Source organism: Enhydra lutris, unplaced genomic scaffold (assembly GCF_002288905.1).
Source record: "Enhydra lutris kenyoni isolate GAN:26980312 unplaced genomic scaffold, ASM228890v2 scaffoldscaffold11, whole genome shotgun sequence".
Taxonomy (NCBI): Eukaryota; Metazoa; Chordata; class Mammalia; order Carnivora; family Mustelidae; genus Enhydra; species Enhydra lutris.
Genome location: NW_019154095.1, coordinates 32939638 through 32964665, shown reverse-complemented (window position 1 = coordinate 32964665; position 25028 = coordinate 32939638). Strand labels below are relative to the sequence as shown.

The 25028-nt window shown below is 43.3% G+C and overlaps 1 protein-coding gene across 1 annotated transcript in view; it reads right to left on the bottom strand.

Annotated features, from left to right (window-relative positions):
- Positions 1-25028, bottom strand: part of LOC111144577 (unc-5 netrin receptor D) — a 543708-nt gene that overhangs the window by 72890 nt on the left and 445790 nt on the right. Inside the window, exons 8-9 of the mRNA XM_022498941.1 lie at positions 16013-16045; positions 915-1100 (exon numbers count right to left, since the gene is read on the bottom strand). Of these exons, the coding sequence (XP_022354649.1) occupies positions 915-1100; positions 16013-16045 (219 nt within the window). The remainder of the gene's footprint in view (positions 1-914; positions 1101-16012; positions 16046-25028) is intronic.

Below are 25028 nucleotides of genomic sequence, written 5' to 3'. Positions count from 1 at the left end.
CTCTACCAGCCATCTCCCAGTTTCTAGTGTGTTCGGATTCCACTTTGGAACCTAGTCACTCCTCAGTCACTACCAAGCAGTGAGATTTCTTCTTGTCCAGGGCTATAGGCCCTAGTGATGCATAATAAATAGAAATAACGGTGATAATATTGACAGGAAGGGTCAAGGTGGAAAACTTTACCCTCTGAAAGGAGATAGTTTCATTTTTTCTAAACCAAAACCCATGTATAGCTCATCTCCATCCTGCAATCAGAAACAGATTTGGCTCACATAAGAGAATTAAATGACTCTGTTTTGAAAATGAGCATGGCTATAGTGTGATATGATCGATTTCCTTCTCCCTCCAACAAAAGATTGCCTCAATTGGGCAACAGGTGAGAGTCATTTAAGCTGGGAACTCCATTTTTTCTCCCCCTGCTGGCTACCTGACCCATCACAGATTCTCTGAAGTCCTTTTGACTTCTACAAAATAGAAGTAACAAAAATAACTCTACCTAGTCTGTAATAGATTCATATGCATGGGAGGTTATGGTAAAGTCATTGGTGCTCAGGTTTGAATAATCAGTATTTTAGTTAATGAAATATTCTCAAAGCAGTTTTGTTAAGATAGAAAGTTGGATAATCTGAGACAAAATAATTTGCTCAGTTTACTGCATATCAAAGATGGGAGTGCCTCACTGAGAAGGCACTTTTGCTAACAGTAAACTGAGATTCTCCGTTCGTCTTCCTCGTAGCCAGTGACTGAGGCAGACTACCCCACGGGGCCTGGTTTCCTAACGCGTGAAGACAATCAGGCAGCGGCTCCCAGTGCCACGAGCTACCTTCACACAGGGCCGGAGAGCACTGGGGGTCCTGTGTAAGCGTAGTCTCTATGGTCCTGAGGACGAGGTGTTGGGGGGACCTACGCCGCTGACCTTGACGGACCGTTTTGAAGTTGAAGGTCTGGAAGCCACCTGTCAATGCAGAAGAGTCAATGACGTCCACGCCATAGTCACTCTGGCTCCGTCTGTAAAGGGTGACGCCAATGACCAGGACTGCAACGGCCACCACGGCAGCACCCAAACCCGAGTACAGAGCAATGTCGCTGGCGTTCTCAATGCCTGCAAGACACAAGAGAAATCCTAAATGGCCAACACAGGCACAGAGCTGAAAAGCCACCCTAGGATACCAAATGAAATGCTATTGGATTTTCTGGAGCTGCCGCTCGGACAAAATAAAATATGCAGCTAGTTGTAAGTTCTACTCTTACATGTAATCATGTTTCTCAAATACCCTGTATAAATCAGAGGGACGCCAGTCAAATATCTTGACTGCATTAAGGTAGCTGACCACATCATCATAAAATCTTAAAGAGAATCAATTTTGCAAAGCATGTAATATTTTTCAAGGAAAAACAGACAACTCCTTAACTGACTTGGTTTAGGAAGTCATATTTACCCATCTTATTTTTACTTGAAGGGGGGACATGAGAGCCACATACAATGACAAAACATGGGCGAATTATTCTGCTTCTATATGATGTGGGGCACATGCATTCGTAGAGAGTGGGCTGGGGTGAGAGGCTCATACACAGTCCAGGAGCTGAGAGAGAGAAGACCAGAGCTCACAAATAAGAATTTTTGTTTGTTTGTTTTTTAGCTTTGGCACAAATCATTCCGTTTAAGAGAACATTGACAACATCAGGTTAGGGCATTTACAATCATTATGAGAAAATTTCTGTTGTGAGATATGGAGGTCTTGGTCCTAGGTGCTCCGATGTCCATGGTCAATGTTTTCTAGCACCATTAAGTGCTAGACTTAATACGTTTCTGTGGCGGAGGACCGGTCTCTAAAAGGGTACATGCTGTTTCTCCCATACCTCTCCTACTCCATCCTATTGAATGCATAGGCAAAGCAAAAATAAAAGCGTTAGTTTGAATTGAGAATGAGGGTGTCTCCCCAACCCCCAAGATCAGTTGTAGCTGTTTTCCAACTCATTTGCTAGTTGTCCTGTGGGTGTGGTTCATTCCGGAAGACATTCGTCATGGCTACTACAGTTCAGAAGGAGGATTATCCAAGACCACGCGACCCTGAGAGAGGCTTCATCTTGGAAAGTATGTGGAAGGAGAAGGTGGCAAGTGCGAACTCTGTAATTCATCTCCCTATGGATTATGGGGTGAGTACACTTAATAGGTCCCAAAGTAATGGCTCTGTCACCCTGTATTGGGTTTAGAGGCTAAAATAGAGCTCTCGTATATTCACCTTGTAATTGCATGGTGCTTAGCATGCCTTCACTGCAGCCTAACATGGTACTCGTGTTATCAGCTGAGTGCTGCTAACCACACAGGTAAAAGGCATTTATGTCTGACCAAGTTAGTGGGCTGTAAAATAAGGTGCTACCAAATTAAAGAGCGAGTGAGGAAATCAAGCAGAGCCAGCTCAGCAACAGGGCTGCAAACACATACAAATAACGTGCCAGGGAGCGTAACCATCCAAAAGAACGGTGTCTGAAAGGTTCACAGATTGTAAGACACTGTCAGTAACCACAACGGCTCATGAGGTGTTGAGAAACAGGGCATGACTCGGGCTTTAGTTCCAGTGTCCCGGTGGTCCCGGTGGGAGAGGCAAAGAGATGGAGGCTTCTGGGTGATGGTCTGCTCTGACCACCCAGAACCAGGCATGTGGTAACTGGGGCCGATCCCAGACTTTCAGTGTCTGCCTGTGTCTCGCAGAGAAAGGGAAGGGCACCTATGCCCCCAGTTAGACTCCCACCCTCCCTCTCCTCAATTAAGCTCCCTGGACAAGGTAATTGTACTCAGAGCGGAGAGAGGACACAGAACACAACAGGGGACCAGGAGTAGTGAGAGAACTTTGGCTTGAAACCAATTAGCCTCCCCCCTGCTTGCCATCGGTTCCTCAGGCACTACTGACTGATGACACCATCAGCTTAAAAGGCACATCTGGGGAGAACACACCTGCTCAGCATCGAAGCACAGACACAGAAACATTCTGGCAGGCACTGAATGCAGCTGCTGAATTGGCAAATGAGAGACAATGACCCCTTTAGCGTCCCAGGTGCTAAAACAGGCAGGAGCAGGAGCCAGGAGGATGACCAGGGCAAAAGAGTTCGGCTGGAAATGGACATCCCACGACGAAACCGAGTAGCGGGAACAAGTTGTGCTTGTTCCTCTGTATTCCTATCTTGCTCTTTATGCTATCCAGACAACCAGAATTCTCCTTTGCAGACACAAACCCTGTTTTTAGGAAAGGACCCTACATATGCCCGCAGATTGAGATTTAAATGTTTGATATGGTTCCATGCATTTCCCAAGAATATTTGCAGAATCTATTTGACTTAGGGAATGAAATGCTGAATTACAGAATTAAAAAAAAAAAAAGTATGGAGACTATGGGGAAGGGGGTCGGGCGAGAAGGGAGTGAGACCATATGGAGGGCACCGTGTCCATATAATGTTTATCCTGGCACTTGGTGGGACAGTCTAATCTAAAAGCCAGAAGTCAATCGATTCCTACAGGAGGATAAGCAATGTGGGATTTACTTTACAAGAACAATCTGTCTGGGGAATTAAAAACTCCAGAATCTAATAATTTCATTTATTCAACAAACATTTGTCAAGGGCCAGCCATGCCACGGAAATGGGGATGCACGGATGAATTAACATATTCTTGTTTCTTGTCCAACAGTAGTGATGAGGTTCTGACAGAAGCTGACACAAGTCATTCGACACCACCCGTGTTTGTATGGAGAGAAGTAATCAGACATCCTTACCCACAGCTCAAACCCTTCCAAAGTTGGACCACAGCGCTTCTTTCTTCTTTCTCTTCTCTTCTCTCTACCTGCTTTTATCTCGCCTTATTCTTTTTCTTTTTTTCTCTGCTTCACTCTTTGCTAATCTGTCCTCCAGGAAAGAAGAGTGGTTTCCCCTATAAGGATGGCTGTATGCTTACAAGCATAACCCATTCGCTTTTCTTGTGTGTTCAGGACTGGCTCCAGAAGAACCTGAGATTTAGTCCCATATTCTACGCTACGACTTCATGGGACAAGGGGGGACGTGGGTTGTATGCAGGCACGCACGCACACATGCAGGCACTCACTCAACATCCAAGTACTGGAAGCTTCCATTGCTCCTTCCCAGAGGAGTCTTTCCAACCACATGACCACCTGGCACCACCACTACCCAGGCACTGACCTCTTTCTTCATGGTCATATCAGCGCTCATGCTCCCCTTTGCTGCATTGCCCTATACCCCAAACTCAACCGTGAATTTACCTGCCGGATGGGTGCCTGCTACTGGATGGCAAGTCATTATAAAATATCACCCCACCCCACTGGGCATCTAGGTACCACTCATCCAACAGGTGCCTTCTCAAGGTCCACCTCCTCCAAGAAAGCAAACTTGGCCTGGCCAATCCAGCCAACCCTGCCAACCATGTTCTTCTAAACTCCAGCATCACTTCAGGGTTCCAACATCTCCTTCTGGATCATCTTTTTTATTGTTGAATTACCTGAATGACGATGCATTCTCCCTAACTGCTTTACACGCTTTAAAAGCAGTACTATCTCTACAATTTCCCACAGAAATCTGCAAGCTACTGCAACTATTTATTGATTGTTCACCTGGTCTCCAACAGTGGGAGGAGAAGCATTAAAGAAATCACAGTCTGAGGCTGATTACTGAACTACTGCTGCAGGGACCCCCTTTACATTGAACACATACACGTGTTCACACCTGTCTGCTTGCTCACAGACACGTGTGTTGCTGGTCTGTTTGCTCAAAGTGATTTTGAACGGAAGCACTGAGACCCCATGACTGATGCTATTCCACTTTCTATGGGCACAGGATACGTTCCTCTCTGTTTCGTGAATGAAGCTTTACGTATCCATGTGTTATTGACGTCTTTCCCATGTCTTCACTCCCATTTTCCTTGATCCAAGAGTCACAAAAGCTTTCCTTGATCCAAAAGCCATACAAAGCAAAGCATGGAAAGACCCAACATGCAGTATAAAAAAAAATGGTTGCGTAGGGGAAGGGAAGGAAAAATAAAATAAAATGAAAATAGGGAGGCAAATCATAAGAGACGCTGAACTCTAGGAAATGAACTGAGGGTTGGTGGAGGGGAGGCGGGTGGGAGGATGGCGTAATTGGATGATGGGCCTTAAGGGTAGAATGAGCACTGGGTCTTACATGCAACCAACGAATCACTAATTCTATCTCTGGAATTAATTAAAAAAATGTTTCGTAAAATCTACACCTTGGAGAAAAGAAAACCGAGAACTGACTGAGAAACCTCTTGTATTCCAAATTGGTCAGGAACTACTGAGGAGTATGTTTGTTGCTGGAAGGAGTTTGGAATGTCTGCAGAGAAAGGCTGAAAAGATGAATTGAGAGCTGGAAATTAGGACCCCGGAGAGGACATGTTTATGGGCTCATCTGGCCTGGAGAAGGGAGAGCTGTAAAGTGACTGGAGGTGATCTTTAATGCACAGAGTGTTGTCACAAGAGGAGAACAGGCCACAGTAGGCACTCAGTGATCCTTCCTTTATGATGACGTGAGTAACCAACACTTTGCCATCTCTAACAAGGACTGAAAAGGAGGACATGGCCTTTTATTATAGCAACTGGGACTCTGGTTAGATATTAAAATGACCTTTTCTGCAATGAGGGCTTTTTTAAAAAAAAAAAAAAGTGTGGTGTAGTTCTGAGGGAGACTAAAATTTACTTTCAGCAGGTCTCTGCAAAAAAAAAAAAAAAAATAGCATGACTTGACAAGTGTCTGCAGTTGTTTTATTTGTTTATTTTTGGTCAATGCTGGTGAGGAGGAGTAACTGGCCTTTCAGAGCCCCTGTGAAATTCCTAATGCCAGGATGAGGCATCCGCAAGTTCTGTGTCTTTAGGAATTGCCATCATACCTAGTCATTTAGAGGAACCAATGTAGTCCCCAAAGGATGAAATACAAGGGCAGTACTTGGTTTGCCTTTCTTCACATGACTCCCATGTGAAACACTGATCATTGCCACAAATTAGTGGGAATATAACTCAATTCTCATGTTATGAGCTTAACTATATATCCGATTAAAATCTATTTTATAGAATTAGATAGCTACACAAAATTAATAAAGGAGCAGAGCAAAACCTATCTCCGATTAAATATGGTAGAATGACCACTGCTGCCATTTCAGAAGAAAAACCAACAACCTGAATTGACATATACCAGAGACGGTGAATTATCAAGGAACCCACACCATCAAAGAAGCTGTTGCTGTGTGTGCTCACTCCCCTAGAAGGGCAGCTCCCAGGCATCTCAGGACCTGCCCCTGGCCCCTTGCACAACCAGTGCTGTGGATACAAGGTCATGTGCCAGAATATTTCATTAGATGCTGACATATCATACAACGGAAATTACTGTTACAGTGGTTTATCCTTGCTGTCTTTGAGAGGCAAAGTTTTTAAATAACACATCAGAAAATAGCTTTTAAATGGCCAGCCATGGCCAACCATGGGGAACCATTCCAATGATATCTGCACTGCTTGGAATCCTACAACCCATTCACCAATCAGCACCTCCACTTTTCTGATCTCTCATCAAAAACCTCATTATTGTTCTTGTGGTGGTGTTGTTTTACTGTTGTAAGGAATGACCGAAGTGCCAATTCTGAAATGTGCTCACTATGTGCCCTGTGCCGTTCTGGTTCAGTAAGCGCCCTCCTGCTCGCCTGCCCTTCCTTCTAGCTGAAGAAATGGAGGCCATCCCATGTGAGCTCACTCCCCTGCAACTCGAAAATTCCTCAGCTTCTTCACCCACATTTCCTTCCCTTTTCTCTGTTCCCCGAAGAGCTGCTCCTTTTCTGTGTCAGGCCGGCTCCGATTCCGCCCTCTCCCGCCTCCACCGGGACCCGGACTCATTCATTATTCCCTTTTGGTCTTGCATCTTCAAACTTTTCCTCTGTACTGGAGCCTTGCCCTCTGCCTCCACACGCAGTCTAGACTTCTTAAATCACCTCTCCCCCAAATCCTTCCCCCAACTTACTCTCAGATAAACGTCTCAAAGATGCGGTCTTCTCTATATCCATGGATTCTTAGCTCTTTGTATAAAAGAACTTTGAGCATTTTTTTTAAACATCCAGCATTTCTTAGTGTTTTTTTTAAGATTTTATTTATTTATTTGACAGAGAGAGAGAGATCACAAGTAGGCAGAGAGGCAGGCAGAGAGAGGGGGGAAGCAGACCCCTGCTGAGCAGAGAGCCTGATGCGGGACTCCATCCCAGGACCCTGAGATCATGACTTGAGCCGAAGTCAGAGGCTTAACCCACTGAGCCACCCAGGCACCCCAGTATGTGTTTTCTTAATGCATAATTTCTCTAACCAGTTAACTGCTATCCTGGTTAAGGGAAAACCTGTATACATAAGGGGAGAAAATGTTTTAGGAAATATAAAAATGGACAGTATGCAAGGAGAAAATGCATCCTCCAACTAGCTCTTCTCCAGAAGCAGTCTTGATAGCATCTTTGAGACTTTTGGGCGGGGGGGCGGGGGTGTGTGTGAACGTCCTTTATCTTTTTTTTAATCCTGAAGGCTCCACATTATATTTCCTTTACTGTACTTCGCTTTTTTGTTGCTGTTCCACATACAGTATCTTGTAGGTCTTTCTGTTAGAACCTGGAGATACACTTCATTTCTTTTTACATTTGCCTTGCCCATTGCCAGGCTGTATGATAACTTAATTAGTCCAGTATTTCTATATTTGGTTGTTCTCTTACCCTTTAAGGTCTGTCTTTCCGCCAAATCACTGTTCCTTCTTGAAGGTTATTTACAACCACTGCCTCAACAGTCATGTTCTATCTTACTCCTTCCCACTGCTCTGCAGTGGTGGACCAGCCAAGCCAACCTTCCTTCTAGAGAGAGAAAAAATGTTCCTTAAACTCGATTCCCCTACCTTCTTCTTTCTTACTTAGTAACCACCCTCCACTCTCAAAGTTCTATAAACAGACTTGAAAGGTCAGTTCTTAGCCCCTTTCTTTTCTCCAGGCCAATCTAATTGGATCATCGCTCTCAGTGCTAACTTGTTCTTTGCTACCTAACACTCTCCATTGGTGATCTCCTGCCTCATCTCCTGTCTGCAGACCTCAGGCCACATCTCCTTCCTGCTCATTGGACAAAACTACTTGCCTATTGTGCTAACATCTCAGATCTGCCACTGACTTCTAGATTCATCATTCTTATCTCTTCAAATATTTTCTTCTCTTGAATTCCCTTTTTCAGGTAATGTGACACCAGGAGTGAGGCTGAAGAGTCATCTTTCATTTCGCCCCCATTGAGCCCTTTCCCAAACCACTCACATGTCTTACTCATTACATCTGCAGTGCCTCTCACGTCTCAATCTCAGTAGGAGATACCCCACTTGCCACCCATGGTGTATGGTCTCATCATTCCTAGTATACACAGTCTTGGTCACTCAGAGCCATTTTATGGATTCATCTTCCCAAACACAGTCCTGGTACTGCCACTCCAATACCTTTCAACGACTCTCCAGTATGAACTGAGTCCACTCCAATAGGACTTATATTATGGCTCAAGATACTTTATGCTCTGCACCATCCCATTTTTCAAAAGCTTTCGCCCACTTCTCATTCATATGGACCCTACTCTCTGGCCAAGTCTGATTACTCATTTTTTCAAGTAGACGCTGTACTACGGGAGAATTTTTTATTTTTTATTTTTTGAGTCAGATTTTTTGCTCCTACTGAAAGGCTTGCCCCTCTAATATCTGTTTCAATTTTAACCATTCTTCCAAGACTGGCAATAAAGATAATCTATTTTATAAAATGTTTTTTGATAGTGCACATTCATGCATGTTATACTCCTCCTTTTAACCAAAGCTGCCAGATTTAGCAAATAAAAGTATGACACAGTTAAACTTGAATTTTAGATCAACAACAATGTTAGTGTATCTCCCAGGCAGTATCTGAAATGTGCTTACATTAGAAATTTCTTTATCTGAAATTTAAATTTAACTAGGGGGTCCTCTCTTTTATTTGGTAACTCTACCTTTGGCTGCAAAAGAACTGTGCTTTTCCCCATCAGACAGGAAGACCAAGTTAGAGTAGGGATAGAGTCAAAAAGAATAGGAGTCAAATTCTAGCCCTTGAGAAAAATGACTTCACTTTATTTAATGTCCTATCCTAAAAACTGAAGGCACAAACTCTATAAACTTTGAAAACACTGACAAGTGGAAAGATGGGACCTGAAAATTCATATTCCAACTCACCCTCTTGCTGAAGAACATATTGGTCTCTCAACTACTCCTCTGTGCTTAGTTCTGAGGTAGATAATGAACAAACTCCCATCACATTCATTAAGGGCAGAGTCAACAATGTCATTGAAAAGAGTAGTAAGAAAAGACACACACTCATGGTAGGATAAAAATTGGATAATAAGGGTATTGGAAGTGGTAAGAAAATTACAAATGTTGCCTATAAAGACATATTAGATTGATTCACAGTAGGGATGATCCTGAAGGACAAAGCAAGTCATGCAATTTGCAGAAAGTGCTGTATTTATGTAATTGAAAATAATCCGCAGGAGGTAAAGAAAAATGATGGGGGAAAAAAAAAGTGTTTTAAAGCATGGTTAGAAGATCAGCATTGATGCCAGTAGCCTAATGTTAGCTTAGCAGAGCCTAAAATTCTGTTGAGAACGTAAAGGTAGGTCCCAAAGTCGCAGACAGGTCTATGGGCTCAAGGCACTATTCAAGTCTTTGTAGAAAGGGATATCTAAATGTAGGGGTGCCTGGGTGGCTCAGTGGGCTAGGCCTCTGCCTTCGGCTTGGGTCGTGGTCTCAGGGTCCTGGGATCGAGCCCTGCATCGGGCTTTCTGCTCAGCGGGGAGCCTGCTTCCCCTCCCCCCACCTCCTCTTTGCCTACTTGTGATCTGTCAAATAAATAAATAAATAAAATCTTTGAAAAAAAATCTAAAAGTAGTGTGGGCCCCCTATCTTGTGAGGCATTCCCCAGCCCTGTGAAGATCACAGAAGATGGGGATTCCCAGGCTCCATATAATTCCAATATGGATGAAGGTAGTACATTTTTAGAAAAGATATAGAATGTGATGGGTGTTAGTGAGAAATGTATACATTGTTTTTAGTCTTTAAGGACACATTTGGGCCATTCTTTGATGGAAATGGTTCTGGAAATCATACCTTTTGGGCTTTAACTTTATATCTGGTACAAAATAAATGATTATCCAAAATTGTTCCTTCCCCTTTTCTCAAGTCATTTATCATCTTCTATGTTGTACTGAAGTTGTGGGGATGAAACATTTCTTATTTTTCCCTCATGCTTCACTGGGACAAGACTATTTATATACAACAATTGTATAATAAATAGCTACTACATAAATGAGTAAAAATATTTAGAAGCAGATTTTATTTTCACCTTAATAAAAGATTCCATGAGGAGTTAACAGGAGGATATAAGGCATTAACTCAAGTGTTTTCTGAGCATCTAGTTCATACTAGGCCAGTGGTGAATGCTACAGGTACAAGAGTAAATAAGACTCAGGCCGGGATTAGGTCCAAGAATGGGAATGGGAATCCAGACCAGCATCAAGTCAATGAAAATAGAGTAGAGAATTAGGGAAATCGTCTGATACTGAGTAAATAACTGGACCAGCGCTTGGAGGCTGGGTGGGTGAAGGTCTAGCGGAGGAGATGAAGGAAGAATAATGAGCTTAACAAGTTAAGGAGCAGGTAGGTGGTGGGAACAAGTTGTTGGGCAGAAGTAGCAGAATGTACATGTGAAAATGGGCAGAGGGTATCCAGAAAACCCAGAAGCTTTATCTGGCTGAAGAATATAGGAAGTGGTGAGCAGGTAGGCAGGAGCTTACCTAATGATTAAGCTGATTGAGAGAGATGATGAAGAAAGGGAAGCTGAGACCAGATCACATACCTGTTCAGTACCTTGGACTTGATCTTAGAACGAACAGTGAGCAATTGAAGAGCTTTAAACACGGAGATGGTACGATAAGAATTTATGTTTCGGAAAGATCAGATAAATTGACAATGGGCAAGACTGAATCCAGGGAGGCCACCGTAGAAATCCTGGCTGGGAATGAAGATGGCCGGAACATTTTAAACTCTTCTTCTGGGACGCCATTTTCTTTTCTTTTGATTTTTCTCTTACTCTGCGCCTATTACTTTTCTGTCTTCTCTGCAGGGACTTTTGACCTCATCTGCATCTAAATGTTGATGCCCTGCAGGGCTCAGTCCTCCGCTTTCTTCCCCGTCTCCACACATTCATTAGCCTGGGATCTCTTTCAACCTAATGGCTTTAAATATCATCTGGACACTGACAAGCCCCAGATTTATGTCACCAGCCAGGACTCTCCTCTGACCTCGAGACTCATATATTCAACTGCCTGCTCAACCTCTCCATTTAGATGTTGAAGAGGTATCTCAAAGTTAGCACTAGTAACACACTGAACTCTTGATTGTCCCTCCGGATTTGCTAGACCACACTTTCTCCATCATCAGTAATGGTAACTCCATCCTTTTAGCTGCCATAGCCAAACTTTTGAAATCATGCCGGACACCTTTCTTTATCTCACACTCGATATCCAGTCCATCAGCAAATCCTTTCTTCCTTCCAAAGATACCCAAGTATGACCCATTTTTACAATTTCTGATGTCATCTATCTACGTCAAGCCACAGTCATCTTAAACCTTGGTACTGTTAGGGCCTCCATATTGGAACAGCCTAGATTACTATAACAGATTATGGTTACAGTAGATCACTGCAACAGGTCTTGTTTCTGCTTTGATCTACTCTATGTTAACAGTCAATGCAACAAGTAGAGTTTATCCTTGAAAATATTAGGTCATGTCACTATGACTAATGCTCAATGGCTTCCCTTTGGTCAAATTCATTACAATGGCCTATGATATGTCTGGCAATTTCCCTTCTCATCCCACTTCTCTGATCTTAGCTATCAGGACTCCTCCCTTTGCCACTCTGCTTGAGGTATCCTGGCTTCTTTGCTGTTTCTCAGACACTCCAAGCAAGTCGCCACCACACAGCCTTTGCCTCTGGTGTTCCCTTTGTCTGGAACGTTCTCTCCCAGACATCCAGAATTTTTTTTTTTTTCAGGTCTCTTCTTAAATGTAATTTTTAAACAGAGACCTGCTCTGAACACTTTATACAAAAAAAAGCAACGCTCCTTTTGACCCCGCTTGAGCCCCTTACCCTGCTTCATTTCCCTTCGTGACACTTACCATCAGCCCTATAGGTTTTTCTGGTTTGTTTGCATCCATCCATCTCCACTCATTAAAACTGGACACTTTGTGGAAGCAGAAACTGTGCCTGTTCAGCTCAGTGCTTCCCCACCACCACTTCCCAGCATGTGGCAAGCACTCAACAAACAGCTATTGAGTGAACAGAGGGATGGATAAGGGTAGAGTAAAAATGGGGAGATGCTGATGAACTAGAGATCCGTCCAGGTGGTAGACTGTAATGATTTCTTGAGTAATAAGCAGAGCAGGAGACAGCAGAGGGAAAAGAGGGGTCCCAGAGACTGCCCAAGTCCCACCCATGGACAAGTGAGTTGATGGTGCGGTATGACCGAACTACAGACAGGATGCAGGACTGAAGAACAGGGGTAGAGAAGGAGAAAGTCACTTTGGAAAAAGTTGAGATGAAGGTCCAGAAGGTGGCCGACTCCGGACTCTGGATGTGCTAATGGGATTTATGCTGAGCAGCCATTACTGCTTGATGCAAAACAGCTACATGGAAAGGAGATGAAGAGAAGACCGTGAGTGTGCGTGTGCGTGTGCGTGTGTGTGTGTCGTTCTCGGTTACTTTTTAGGGGAAAGTGAAATCTTTTTCATTGCGAAGGTGAACATGCTGGACAAGCCACTCCTCTGGAGCCCGTGGCCTTTCAGAAAAGCCACGGCCCCAACCCTCCTAGGAGTCCCATTGTCTGAAGGTGGCCTTTTTTCCCGTCTGACTCTGGGGGTGCGTGTTTGCCATTCAGAACCTACTATATTTTACTGCACCTCCTGACATTGTTACACAACATTTATTGAAAGCACATTTGATGGTAATGAAGTTTCTATTAACTATGATTAAATCTCATAAAGCACCTGAAGATAATTTAAGATGTGCAGAAGCAGAAAATGAAACATTCGGTTTAGTACATTAGGAAACGTAATTGATTAAATTATCTCATTTACAATAAGTGCTTTCATGAGCTAATGCAGTGCACATATTTTCCCCAGATTGTCATTATGATTTGCCAACAGATATCTTAAGACCTCACTTTCTCTTTACACCTCCCTGCAACTCAAAGCTGGCTTCTCGGCCCGCCTGCTCACACACAGCGCCGCTCGCGAGCTCTGAGTAATGTCTTCTATCCACCAGGCCTCGCGGAGGATCATGAGCACAGCTATATATGGGAACAGGTTGTTTCTCAATTATCTTCATAATTGACTTTGATTTTGCATCGGTGATGATTCATGTAGTCTTTAAACTAAGCCCCTCTTTCACGGAACAACCACAGCCTGAGTTTGTATAATGCACTCCTAACCGTGCAGCTTACAGAACCCCAACTGGATTCCTCTGGGAGCCTTTTGCAATCACATTGATTCTGTTAAGGTTTTATTTTTAGGAAATCACAAATTAAAACAGTTTAAGCGATTCCGTTGCAGTATCCAGCAATTAAGCATGGTGTTCATGAGCGAGAACCCCAAGCAAAAACTAATTCAGGAGTCCCTGAGGACTAGAAATAGCTACTGTGGGGTTTATGGCTGGAAGTACAGATGTAACCAAATTAGAATGGCACAGGACTCACAAACTAAGCATGAAATTAATTTTTAAAAAAACACATTCCTAAGTAACTCTCACGACGGCCACCACACGGATACCCATGATCCTGTGGGTATGCTGCGTGACCACCGGTGGGGGTGGGTGGGTATGGCTATGTCACCAGGAGGCAGTTGGGAGTCCAGCTGTCACCCTGAGCTCTTGACACAGGCTCAAGCCAAATATTCACTGACCCGATTTTTTCCCCTCCCTCCCTCCCTCATACACGTACACACACATACACAACAAGGTTCCCCCACCTTCAACCTTCCTGAGTTCAAAATCAAGCACGCAGGATGTCAGGGGACCACTCTCTAAGTACTGTTCATGATTTGACGGGCAGCGGACCTCAGGGGAAAAAAGTTAAGGAAGGAAGTTTGTGTTGTTTTGCCAAGTTCCCTGACTCTGCAAGTAATGCCTTCCCCCCCCCAACCCCCCGTTATCTCTCAAGCCTGCCTGGAGCAACATAACGTAGTCTGAACCCAACAGCTTTCCTGGATCTTTTTCTCACATCTCCTGACCCCTGTCCCAAGGTACTGATTTCTATCCTCACAGGGTCTTAATTCCTTCAAAGAAGTTAGCTCATAAAAGCTATTAGCTCTCCCAAGCTATTTGAATTTTAGTACCCTAGGATTTAAAAGATCAAAAGTCATTTGCTTTATATTAAAATGGGAGATACCGGCCAGGGACATCTTCTACAGGCTTATAAACGAAACCAGGCAGCTCGCTACCTCTCCTGTTACTGAGAGCTGTGTTGCTGAGGCTCTTCCATCTCAAAATCTCCCCGGAATGCCTGACATACTTCTGAGTGCTTCAGGATCATGTGAAGAACATATGAACACACAGATTCCCAGGAGGACCTTTCCCCCATCCCCCCACCTTGTTTCAGGAATTCTGATTCATTTGTTCTGTTCTGAGGTGGAGTATATTTAACAAGCTCCCACCACACCCCCAAGATTCTGGTGCACATGGTTGCTGATCCACTTCTTGAGAAATATTGTTCTAAGACAGTTACTCTCAGCCCAAGCTGCACGTTGGAATCTGAGGCTCTTTCAATAAATAAGCATTCCTACCCTTCGAGGTGGAAACTATAAAACAAAACAAATGAGGAAACAAAATGGAAACAGACTCATAAATACAGAGAACAAGGGGGTGGTTGCCCGAGGTGTGGGGGGGGGTGGGGGAAATAGTTGAGGTGGATTAAGAGGTACAAACTTCCAGTTATAAAACAAATAGGTCACAGGATTTAAAGTACAGCATAAGGGATCACAGTCAATAATATCGTAATAACTATGTATGGTGATAGATGGTAACTTAACACAGCAGTCATTTCCTAATGTACATAAAAGTCAAATCACTGTGTATATAGTACTGTCTATCAACTATACTTCAATGGAAAAAAATATGTATTGAAATATGCATTAACATTTTTACATCCTAAACACAAAAAACAGGGATTCTAACCCACCCCAATTCTGATTGCATTGGTCCCAGGTACAGCCTGAGAACTGGGGTTTTTAAAAGGCCTCCAAGTGGTTCTAAAGTTCAGTCAAGGCTGAAAACCACAGGGTCAAAGGCTAAGCAGCCAACCATTCACGCTGCACAGCTTTTCCCAAATCTGATGGCTGCGTACAGCCCACAGAAGGCAAAGGCCTCCCCAGGAGGGCTCGAGAAACAGCACTGACACCAAGCTTTGCAGGTCCTGATGATTCCACTGTGGAATACTGGATTCTCATCTACCTAGTTGCCATGGAGTTCCCAGTTTGCTTCTCAGGTGCCCCCTCCCCCTAGGTGGAAAGGCTTGTCGTTGGGCTTTTGCCCAAGGCTGCTCTCCCGAAAGCTTGTACTGACAAATATTTATTAATTTTAATGCTATAAATCTCCTCAGCAATAAGAATCCTAGATGACATTTGCAGAGAAATGAACTTACAGGCAGGCAGCATCAAGAGGACAGATTTACTTTTATTGGAGGGAGGGGAAGGGTGTGCACATTTCCTTTCAATTTCAACCTCTGATCTGCGATTCCAAACCCAATGAGGAGAAGCCCTGAAAACCCTGGGTCTTTCGCACAAGCTTCAATTCTGTTTGGCTCCTAAACAAATACAACAGTAAGGCAGCAAATATGAGAATGAATTATATTCACAAGAGGAAAAATAACTTACTTTGGGGTTTTATTTCATGAAGAGGTTTTTTATCTAAAAGAAAGAAAGAGAAAAAGAAAGTTTCATTTAATAAATTTACATGGAGCAGACAGATTTCCTATATCACTGTATGTCCACCTCTATAAATGAAACATTTTCTCTATTTTTGCAGACGGTATGGATTACGTTGTTCATATTTTCCCCTTTCATTCTAATTTCGTGTTTTTCTCTTGTGCAATATTTTCCTGGGGTGATTGCTTCATTCCTTTTTTTTTTTTTTTTTTTTTAAGATTTTATTTATTTATTTGACAGAGAGAGATCACAAGTAGACGGAGAGGCAGGCAGAGAGAGAGAGAGAGGGAAGCAGGCTCCCTGCTGAGCAGAGAGCCCGATGCGGGACTCGATCCCAGGACCCTGAGATCATGACCTGAGCCGAAGGCAGTGGCTTAACCCACTGAGCCACCCAGGCGCCCCTGCTTCATTCCTTTTATTTATTATTTTATTTTATATTTTCTTTTCCCTCAGGCTTACTAGAGTTTCTCTCTGTTGCATTTGCTAGATTCTTATCAGCATGATGAGAGCAGTGAGCTCCCAGCGAGTCCCTACTTTCTATACAGTCAGAAGATGGATCAGGTAAACGGATCAGGTAAGGGATGTTATTTCACTCTGCGTGATGGGGGAGAAAAGGAGCTCGTGAGTACATATTTAAAGGGATCCTACATTGGTTTAGCAGCTATCATAGTCTGGATGAAAAAGCTCCAGGCTATGGAATGTGCCCGTCCCTATCGAGGATGGGTGTAGTATTGTGAGCTAGTTGGAGGTTTGCTTGTTTCATATCCCTCTGATCTGTTACAATGTGTACCATCTCTCTGAAAAGAGCAGTTCGTTTGTTTCATATCATTCTGATCTGTTACAATGTGTATCATCTCTCCCTAATCAAGGTACTGAGCAGTGCAGCAGGCAGGTGAAGGGGACAGAGAAATCCCATTCAGGGGTCAGGCTCAGGTGAGACCTTTTTGTCATTTCTCCCCACTGCCCTCCAGCCACTCTGTCCTGCCCTGTCTGCCATCACTATTGAACACTGTACATCACTTTGAGACTTGGGGCCCGTGGCTAACTTTGTCTTAGACCACAGACCGTCTACTTCTCAGTCCCCGTTCCCTGGCTGTCCCAGGCTAACGCAACTCCACCACGGCACAGAAACCTGAGAAGATGCGGCTTTAGTGACCACGTCAAGATTCCAGAAGATCGCACGGCACGCCCTCCCTCTTATCAGTCCCCTCCCGAGGACTTAGACGGAACACGGTCAGACTGTAAGCTCTGAGGCTGCTGCTCATCATTCACAGAGTCATACTACGGCAGGGGGACCTTGAGAGGTCACCTTACACGGTCCCTTTCCTCCACTTGCCTGAAGGCGAGCCACGCGGGGTGAGACTCTTGTCATTTTGGATTACCTTTTTAACGGCATCAAATCTCGCCCAGTACATATTGGAGAACTTCAGAAACATCTGACTGCCACATAACCCTCCCAGGCAGAGAGACACAGCTATAGTTTGAAACCGTCACCAGACAGGTATTACCCTAACCCACTGCTGCCCTTGATACTAACTCTGACAGAACACCCTTGCTCTGTGCTTTACGGAAGACAGCTCTCGTGTGTTCTGCCATCCGATCTGTTATGGAAGGAGCTTTTAAAAGTTCTAAGTCACACTCTCGCAACGGCACCACCATTGTTTTTTTCTCATTACAAGGAGAAGGTTAATTGGCAAGGGATAACTCTTGACAAATCTCTCTTTAAAATGAAAAATCTTCATAAAAGATAATAATTTGCTCAGGTGGATAGGATCGTGTTTAGATTTTTACACCGTCAGATTTCTTAAAACAGACAACACTTGGATCCCCCTTCCTGCATGAATCAGGGGCAGCTAGTTGGCCTGAGAGCGGGTAGCCCTTCCCCCAGCCCAGATGATAATGCGCTCAAGACTTAGAATTCACTGACTTTGGTGGGTTTAACCTGACTTCAGTTTTTGCTTGTTGCCTGCTATCTGGCACGGGCGCAGGATGCCGGCAGGCCAGGCCAAGACGTCTAGAAGTGATGCATTGCTAATGTTACACACAGAGACATGCAGAACATCTGTTTAGGACTCTCGCTGAGCTTAACAGCATTTTCTTCCACCTAAACCACAGGAACGAAGATTATGCTGGGTAGCAAAATGAAACTCCATTAAAAACAGGTGAGATATAGAACCACTCCTCAGAAAATAAATCAAATACAGTCAGGTTGTTAAAACACTGAGGTGGTCGGGTTCTACCCGGTGCAGCTCCACAGGAAGAAAGAGTGACTGGGACGGAAAAGCCAGGGCTTAACTGGTCATGAGACAAGGTCGGGCCACAAGGGCACACAGGGCAGAAGAGTGGGACATTTCCCTTCCTGACTCAGCTCTGGGGACATCGTGATTGGCAGTGGCATTGTGGAAACTGCGCACACTCTCACTATTAGAACAGGCTTTCCGTGGTGGATGGCCTTCATTCTATCTGTGTGACCTCCGTGTTCTGCACAGTAACATGGACATAATAATGTCCTTGAGCATCAGTGTGGAGATGAAACATGATAAATATAAAGCCAATAGCTCAGGGCTAGCACGTTTTCAGTATCCATCAATGGTAGCTGATATATAACTTCAACATGTTCTGAACAAGAACATCCTCGTCAGTCACTCGGAGTAAAAGCAAGACCCCTTGTGCCACCCTGCCTGAGACACGTCACAAGTCCAAATCAGAAGCTGTAATGGATTTCAGGGATTCTCGAAGAGAGTTAAGAAACCATGTCTAGTCCTAGCTTCTGCTTTAAGAAACTGAGCACAAGTCAAAACTTCAGTTTCCTGATATGAAAAAAGGACAAGGACCAGGAGACCTCTGTGGACTCCCTAGCTTTCACCTACTATAAACCTGTGGACTAAAAGCAAAGGCATTCCACAGAAATTCCTATGGAATGATTTCCTAAAGCAGAGCAAAAAAATATTCGAAGGGCCACTGCTCTACTGCAGGGTTTGTTAGCGTGTCAGTGTGTATCCTCTAACAGAAAAGGCTAGAAGCCTCCGGTGCCCAAGACAGCTTCCGTCCCCTGGCATCAACATCAAAACTGGGCCTTGCTGGATTTTGTGAGATAACCAGTATCCTGACAGCAAGCTGCTATCATTAAACATTCTCCTGGTTTGAAATATCAGAGATTGCTCTACCATGAACTTGAGAGAGAGGCCTACCCACTGACCTCTCTCTCTTTTGGAAGAACTGCCCACCCCACACTCCATGTTCTTTTATTCTGTTTGCAAAATCATTCTCACAGGCCCTGGGCCATGCATCCACTTGGCCTTGGTTAACCAAATCCTTTCTGCTTTCATTTTACCTCTCTCCAAGGCCATGTTCAAATAACCTCCTAGTAAATTAATCCATTAGGGCCATGGTTCTTAATGTGGGCTGCACATTAGAATCACCTGGGGAGCTTTTAAGCAAATATCCATGCCGGGGCCCCAGTCCAAGGCCTCCTGACTAATTGGGGTTTGTGTTTTTGTGATTACCGAGTGTACTAATACTTCCCACCAACAAATCTGGGGCCCTGTGTACTCAACTTCAGCTAGTCTTGCCTCTCTGAGAACCTTCCGGGTGGCCGCAGTACACAGATGGACCCAGGAGGAGCCCTCCTGTATCCTGTAGGCATAAAAATATAATTCTGAGCTAGTGGCAGCTGAGCTATAGTTTGAGAAAATCACAAGTTTTCCTGGGGCACCTTCTGGGTAAATGGAAACTAATGTCATTACAACTCAGTCTTATAATGATTGTGTGTACTTACAAGTTAAAGATGCAAAAATATGTTTTTTTTTAATTTAGATTCAATTAGCCAACATATAGAAATCATTAGTTTCAGATGTAGAGTTCAGTAATTCATCAGTTGCATATAACACCTGGTGTTATATGCAAAAGTGTGTTTTACACAGTCAAGTTTTCTTTAAGGATCTTTGTTATTATTTACATAGTCGGTACACAGTGAGTGCATGCAAAATAAAATACATATATAAGTACAAAGACAAAAAACCCCTGTAATTCCACACCAAGAGATAACCATCATTAATGTTAAGTTATATATACACAGCCTAGGCTTCCCCCCGTCATATATGTATATATAAAACTGTGCGCACATATATGTTTATACATATATATTTGCAGGAAACTATAGAAGATTGATAGTAATTGATCATTTTTACCTACAGAGACATGGAATTGCCTTTTATATATTGTTTTACAATCTGCTTTTGTCTGTGTTGCATGTGTGTAGAGGTATACATATTTATATATAAGAAATGATTAAGAAAAAAGGGAAAGAGAGGATTATTTTTGGCCATGATTCATTTCTTTGCCATCTTTACTTTTCTTGCTTCCTCTGTCACAGGAGATGCTCCCCAAGCATTCCCATGGTATCCATTGTTCTTAGGAGCTATTTATAGCTGCACCCCTACCTTCCCACCCACAGCCAGCCTTATCCTTTCTCTGCTAGGAACAAACGTGGTCAGCTACGCCTACCCTAGCTCCTATCCCAGGGGTGTACAGAGAGCAAGCCTGAGGAGAAATGGCACTGGGGGACAGATGAGTTTAACTGCAGCCCACAGGGTGGCCAAGATACCGCTCCTCAAAACCTGGGGTTGATTATTTGAAATCAGCTCCTTGCCTTTTAAAGACTATATAGGTATGTTTGATATCAGAGTCTATGTCACTATTTTTGAGAATCAGGCACAGAGCCCACTCAGTGGGACTGAAAACCCACCAGAATAGTGAGCCCAGACTCTTCCCCACGGTAGTAATTCACATATGTCATTATACTTAATGATTATTACCATTCTCTAATTTCACTAAACCAGCCATGCCCCATTTTTTCATCTCCAAAGACCATCTTTATTATTTCCTTCATAGATCCTATGCTTTGAAACCCTTTTCACCAGCACCCCCACCCCTGCCAAAGATATGCGTTGACGGTTTTGACTCTCCATTCTTTATCATCTTAAAATATTTAAGAGCTGATTTCTGAAGTCAGGGGAACAGTCAAGCCTCCTTTCTCAGTCATTCTCTAGCTATTTTTGTATTCGGTGGAATAATTCTCTAGCATCAGCACCCAGGAGTCAACCCTGATTCCACATTGCCTTCAAGTCACGGCCAAATGCTCTGCCCGCCTTTCCAGTCTTCTATGAACTGGTCCCACCATATCAAAAGTGACTTCATTTCTGTAGCACTTGAACACCAATCTAAGCTCCAGTCCAGTCAATCCCTGAGCTCTCCAGGCTCACCTCAGTGTTATTGACTCTCCTTAGGAGACCCTTCTCTCTCCTATGTAAAAATGTCCTATTTCTCAGGCACAGATCAGTTTCTGAGGCATTCATGATCTTTTTGGTGATTACTCTGCTAACAGGAATGTCACACCTCTCTGGACAGTTTATCTTACTTATAGTCACTACAATACAATGTGGGAGGGGGTGCCTGGCTAGCTCAGTCTGTACAGCATGAGACTCGATCTCAGGCCTGTGAGTTCGAGACCCACATTGGGTGTAGGGCTTACTTTAAAAAAAAAAAAAATACAATGTGGATTTTTTTTTTTTTCCCCCAGATGTATACTTTGGACCTGTTCATTTGATTTACTTTAGACTTTTTAATCACGGTCAATTACGGGTCCCTAACATATAAATCATATTTAAATGATTTGCTCATGAATAATTGGCACTGCAACCAGAGAATCACAGCAAGAAAAACAGAGGAAAAAGGAAATTTGCTTGATTATTTACTGATTGGTCGAAAAGAAGTTGATGTTATTGATTACCAATGTGTTTAATTTGTTCATGCTTTTGCTCCCTCCCATAACTAGAAATAATTAAGGACGAGTGTTATGCTCTCTGAATGCTAGCCAAGGCTGCAGGAAATCCCAGGGCCTGCTGGATCTGCCTTATATTAGCTCTGGCAGATAATTAGATAAACACAAAGCCAGCTTTGCGCTGGCGACACCACTGCAATTGAATATGTCAGGCAAACCCTGAAGATGACAAGAGGGGGTCTATTCTGTTCCCCTCTTGAAGCTGAAAGTTCCTGTAGGCAGTAGAACACAGAGACACCACCACTAGCCCTGTGTTCCTCCAACTTTTCCAAAGATCAAAACCAGAGAAAAACCAAAAGAGCATTAAACAGAGCCCATCTCTGGTTTCCACTCTTTCGAGTTTTTAACTTCCTCGCTGCGTTTTGGTTTTGGTTCATTTCAAAGATACTGCTCAGAACTTACACTTTAGAGACCAGACTGCGGACACACATTACTGGCTTCATTCAATTCTTGCTTCTTCACCCATCCCTCCTATCCCCACCCCTACCCAGCCTGTACAGACTATTCCAACATCTACTGCTCCTTTGAAAATGCACTCTGAGCACATCTGTAGAGGACAAATGCTGAAAACACGAGGGTTTTAGAGATTTTTCCCAGCATTTCCCTGCTGGCCAGAGGTATCTGGGTAATTAGTGACATTCTGGGACTGAACGGCAAAAACACCCACCTGAATAAAAAGTCAGAAGGCCCGAGATACATTATTAGTAAATAAAAACAGCTCTAGGGACATCTTCTACCTACAAATTGTTCCAGATCCCATCATGTTAATTAGGGGAGGTCAGACAGGTACACAACAGAGAGCTCCTCTTGTCAACTCCTCTTGACAGTGACCTTCCAGAATTGGCTCTCAGTCAAAGCACATGATTAGTGTGCAATTAGGAGACGACGTCTTCCCCCCACCTTTCAAATCTGAGGTCTCTTTATAGAAATGCCCTTTGCATTTTCTAAACTCAGACAAGTCAGTGTCCATAATGACCATGTTCACAAGGAGCATTTGCATATTTCATTTTTGAGGGAGATCATTTGAATTTCTAGAATCCATACCATCTTAGTTATGAAATTCTATCCATTCCCACTGGTTCTCTGTGTTAGTTCTTTTGTGATAAACAGAATAAATTTGCTCTTGAGTCGCTGCAAATACTTCTAAGCACGGGTCCACAAAGACTTTATCAGAAATTGGCCTCAAAGTAATAAAATGCAATGTTTCTATCTCAGCTCCAAGGGAAGATGTCTATTAAAATCCTTTTTCTATCCAATAAATTAATTTGCTTTGATTCCCTCCCTTCCAACCACAATAGGAATACACACACATTCAAAACCAAACACGGTTCAGATAATATAAATTTAAGGAATTAACTTATTGGTTAAGGTCCTGATGATTACTTTCTTTACCTTAAGGCAGGAGTGATATCTAAATTCTTTAAAAATCTAAAACCCCCCTCAAGACATTAAAAATAGAGCTACCCTATAACCCAGCAATTGCGCTACTGGGTATTTACCCTAAAGACACAGATTTAGTGAAAAGAAGGAGCACAGGCACCCCAATGTTCATAGCAGCCATGTCTACAATAGCTAAACTGTGGAAAGAGCCAAGATGCCCTTCAGCAGATGAATGGATGAAGATGTGGCCCATATATACAGTGGAATATCACTCAGCCATCAGGATGAACACCCACCATTTGCATCGACATGGATGGAACTGGAGGGGATTATGCTGAGTGAAGTAAGTCCAGCAGAGAAAGACAATTATCATATGGTTTCACTCATACGTGGAACATAAGGAATAGCTCAGAGGACCACAGCGGAAGGGAGGGAAAGCTGAACAGAAAGAAATCAGAGAGGGAGATGAACCATGAGAGACTCTGGAGTCCAGGAAACAAACTGAAGTTTCCAGAATGGAGGGGGCATGCTCTGGTTTCTCTTCAGATTGTATAAATCTTTTGCCTTTTACAGAGTAGAAGGGGGTAGGGGGACAGCATAACCGGGTGATGGGTATTAAGGAGGGCTCGTGTTGTGATGAGCGCTGGGTGTTATACGCAACTAATGAATTGTTGAACATCACATCAACAACTAACGATGTACATATGCTGGCTAACTGAACATAATAAAATTAAAAACCTTCTACAATTAAGTGCTGGCCTTGACATAGGGTCGTGTGGCTTCCTGCTGTGTCCAGAGTTGTCCCTTTTGCTGTTGGATCATAGGGAAGTGTGGGTAGGGAATGGACAGGGATATGATTCAGGAGGGTGGTTGTTTAATCACTATTTACCAGTTGCTAAGAAAATACTTAGCAATTGATAGAGATTGGATATCAGTCCTGCCTTAAAAAAATTTTGCTTAAAGAGAAATTGTGAGGAAACCTTGACTTGTACATTTCTTAAAAAAGATTTTATTTATTTTGAGGAAGAGAGAGAGTAAGCACAAGCAGGGGGAGCCAGAGAAGCAGACTCCCTGCTGAGTAGGGAGCCTGACGCAGGGCTCCATCCCAGGGCCCTGGGATCATGAGCTGAGCCCAAGGCGGACACTTGACCAACTGAGCTACCCAGGTGTCCCAACTTGTACATTTTTTAAAGCTTCATCAGTCCCTATGCTAGCCATACGTGTTCCTACCATTATAGACGGAGTGACTTGCATGTAGTTTATCTCTGTGTTTTCCCACCTATTCCCAGTCCTTAGAACAGTAAATGGAATGTAGTAGGCTCTTGATAAGTATTTGTTGAACACTTCAACAAGTTTTTGTGGAATGCAAAATCAGGGTCCATAAATTCCCTAAGGTCTATACGAATTCATAGGATATTGTAGCCTTTCAGTGAAGGAATTGAAATGGAATGCTAGAGGCTTGATTTGCTGATTCATTTTCTAGGCGAGGCTGACATGGTTTTACCTTTGTTTCATATGTAGAAGTTGTCCCCCCTGGTGCTGCTGGATAGTCCTCCAAATGGCTAATTTTATATACAAACAAAATTTCTCCTCAGAACTGGCTAAAATACAAGTATCTGAAAGCACTGACATGCCCATGGTATTATTTTCATATTTTATATGCACACATGTATTAACCATAAGCTATTGAAAATTACCTATGAAATATACATACATACATACATATATGTATATGCAAGCTAC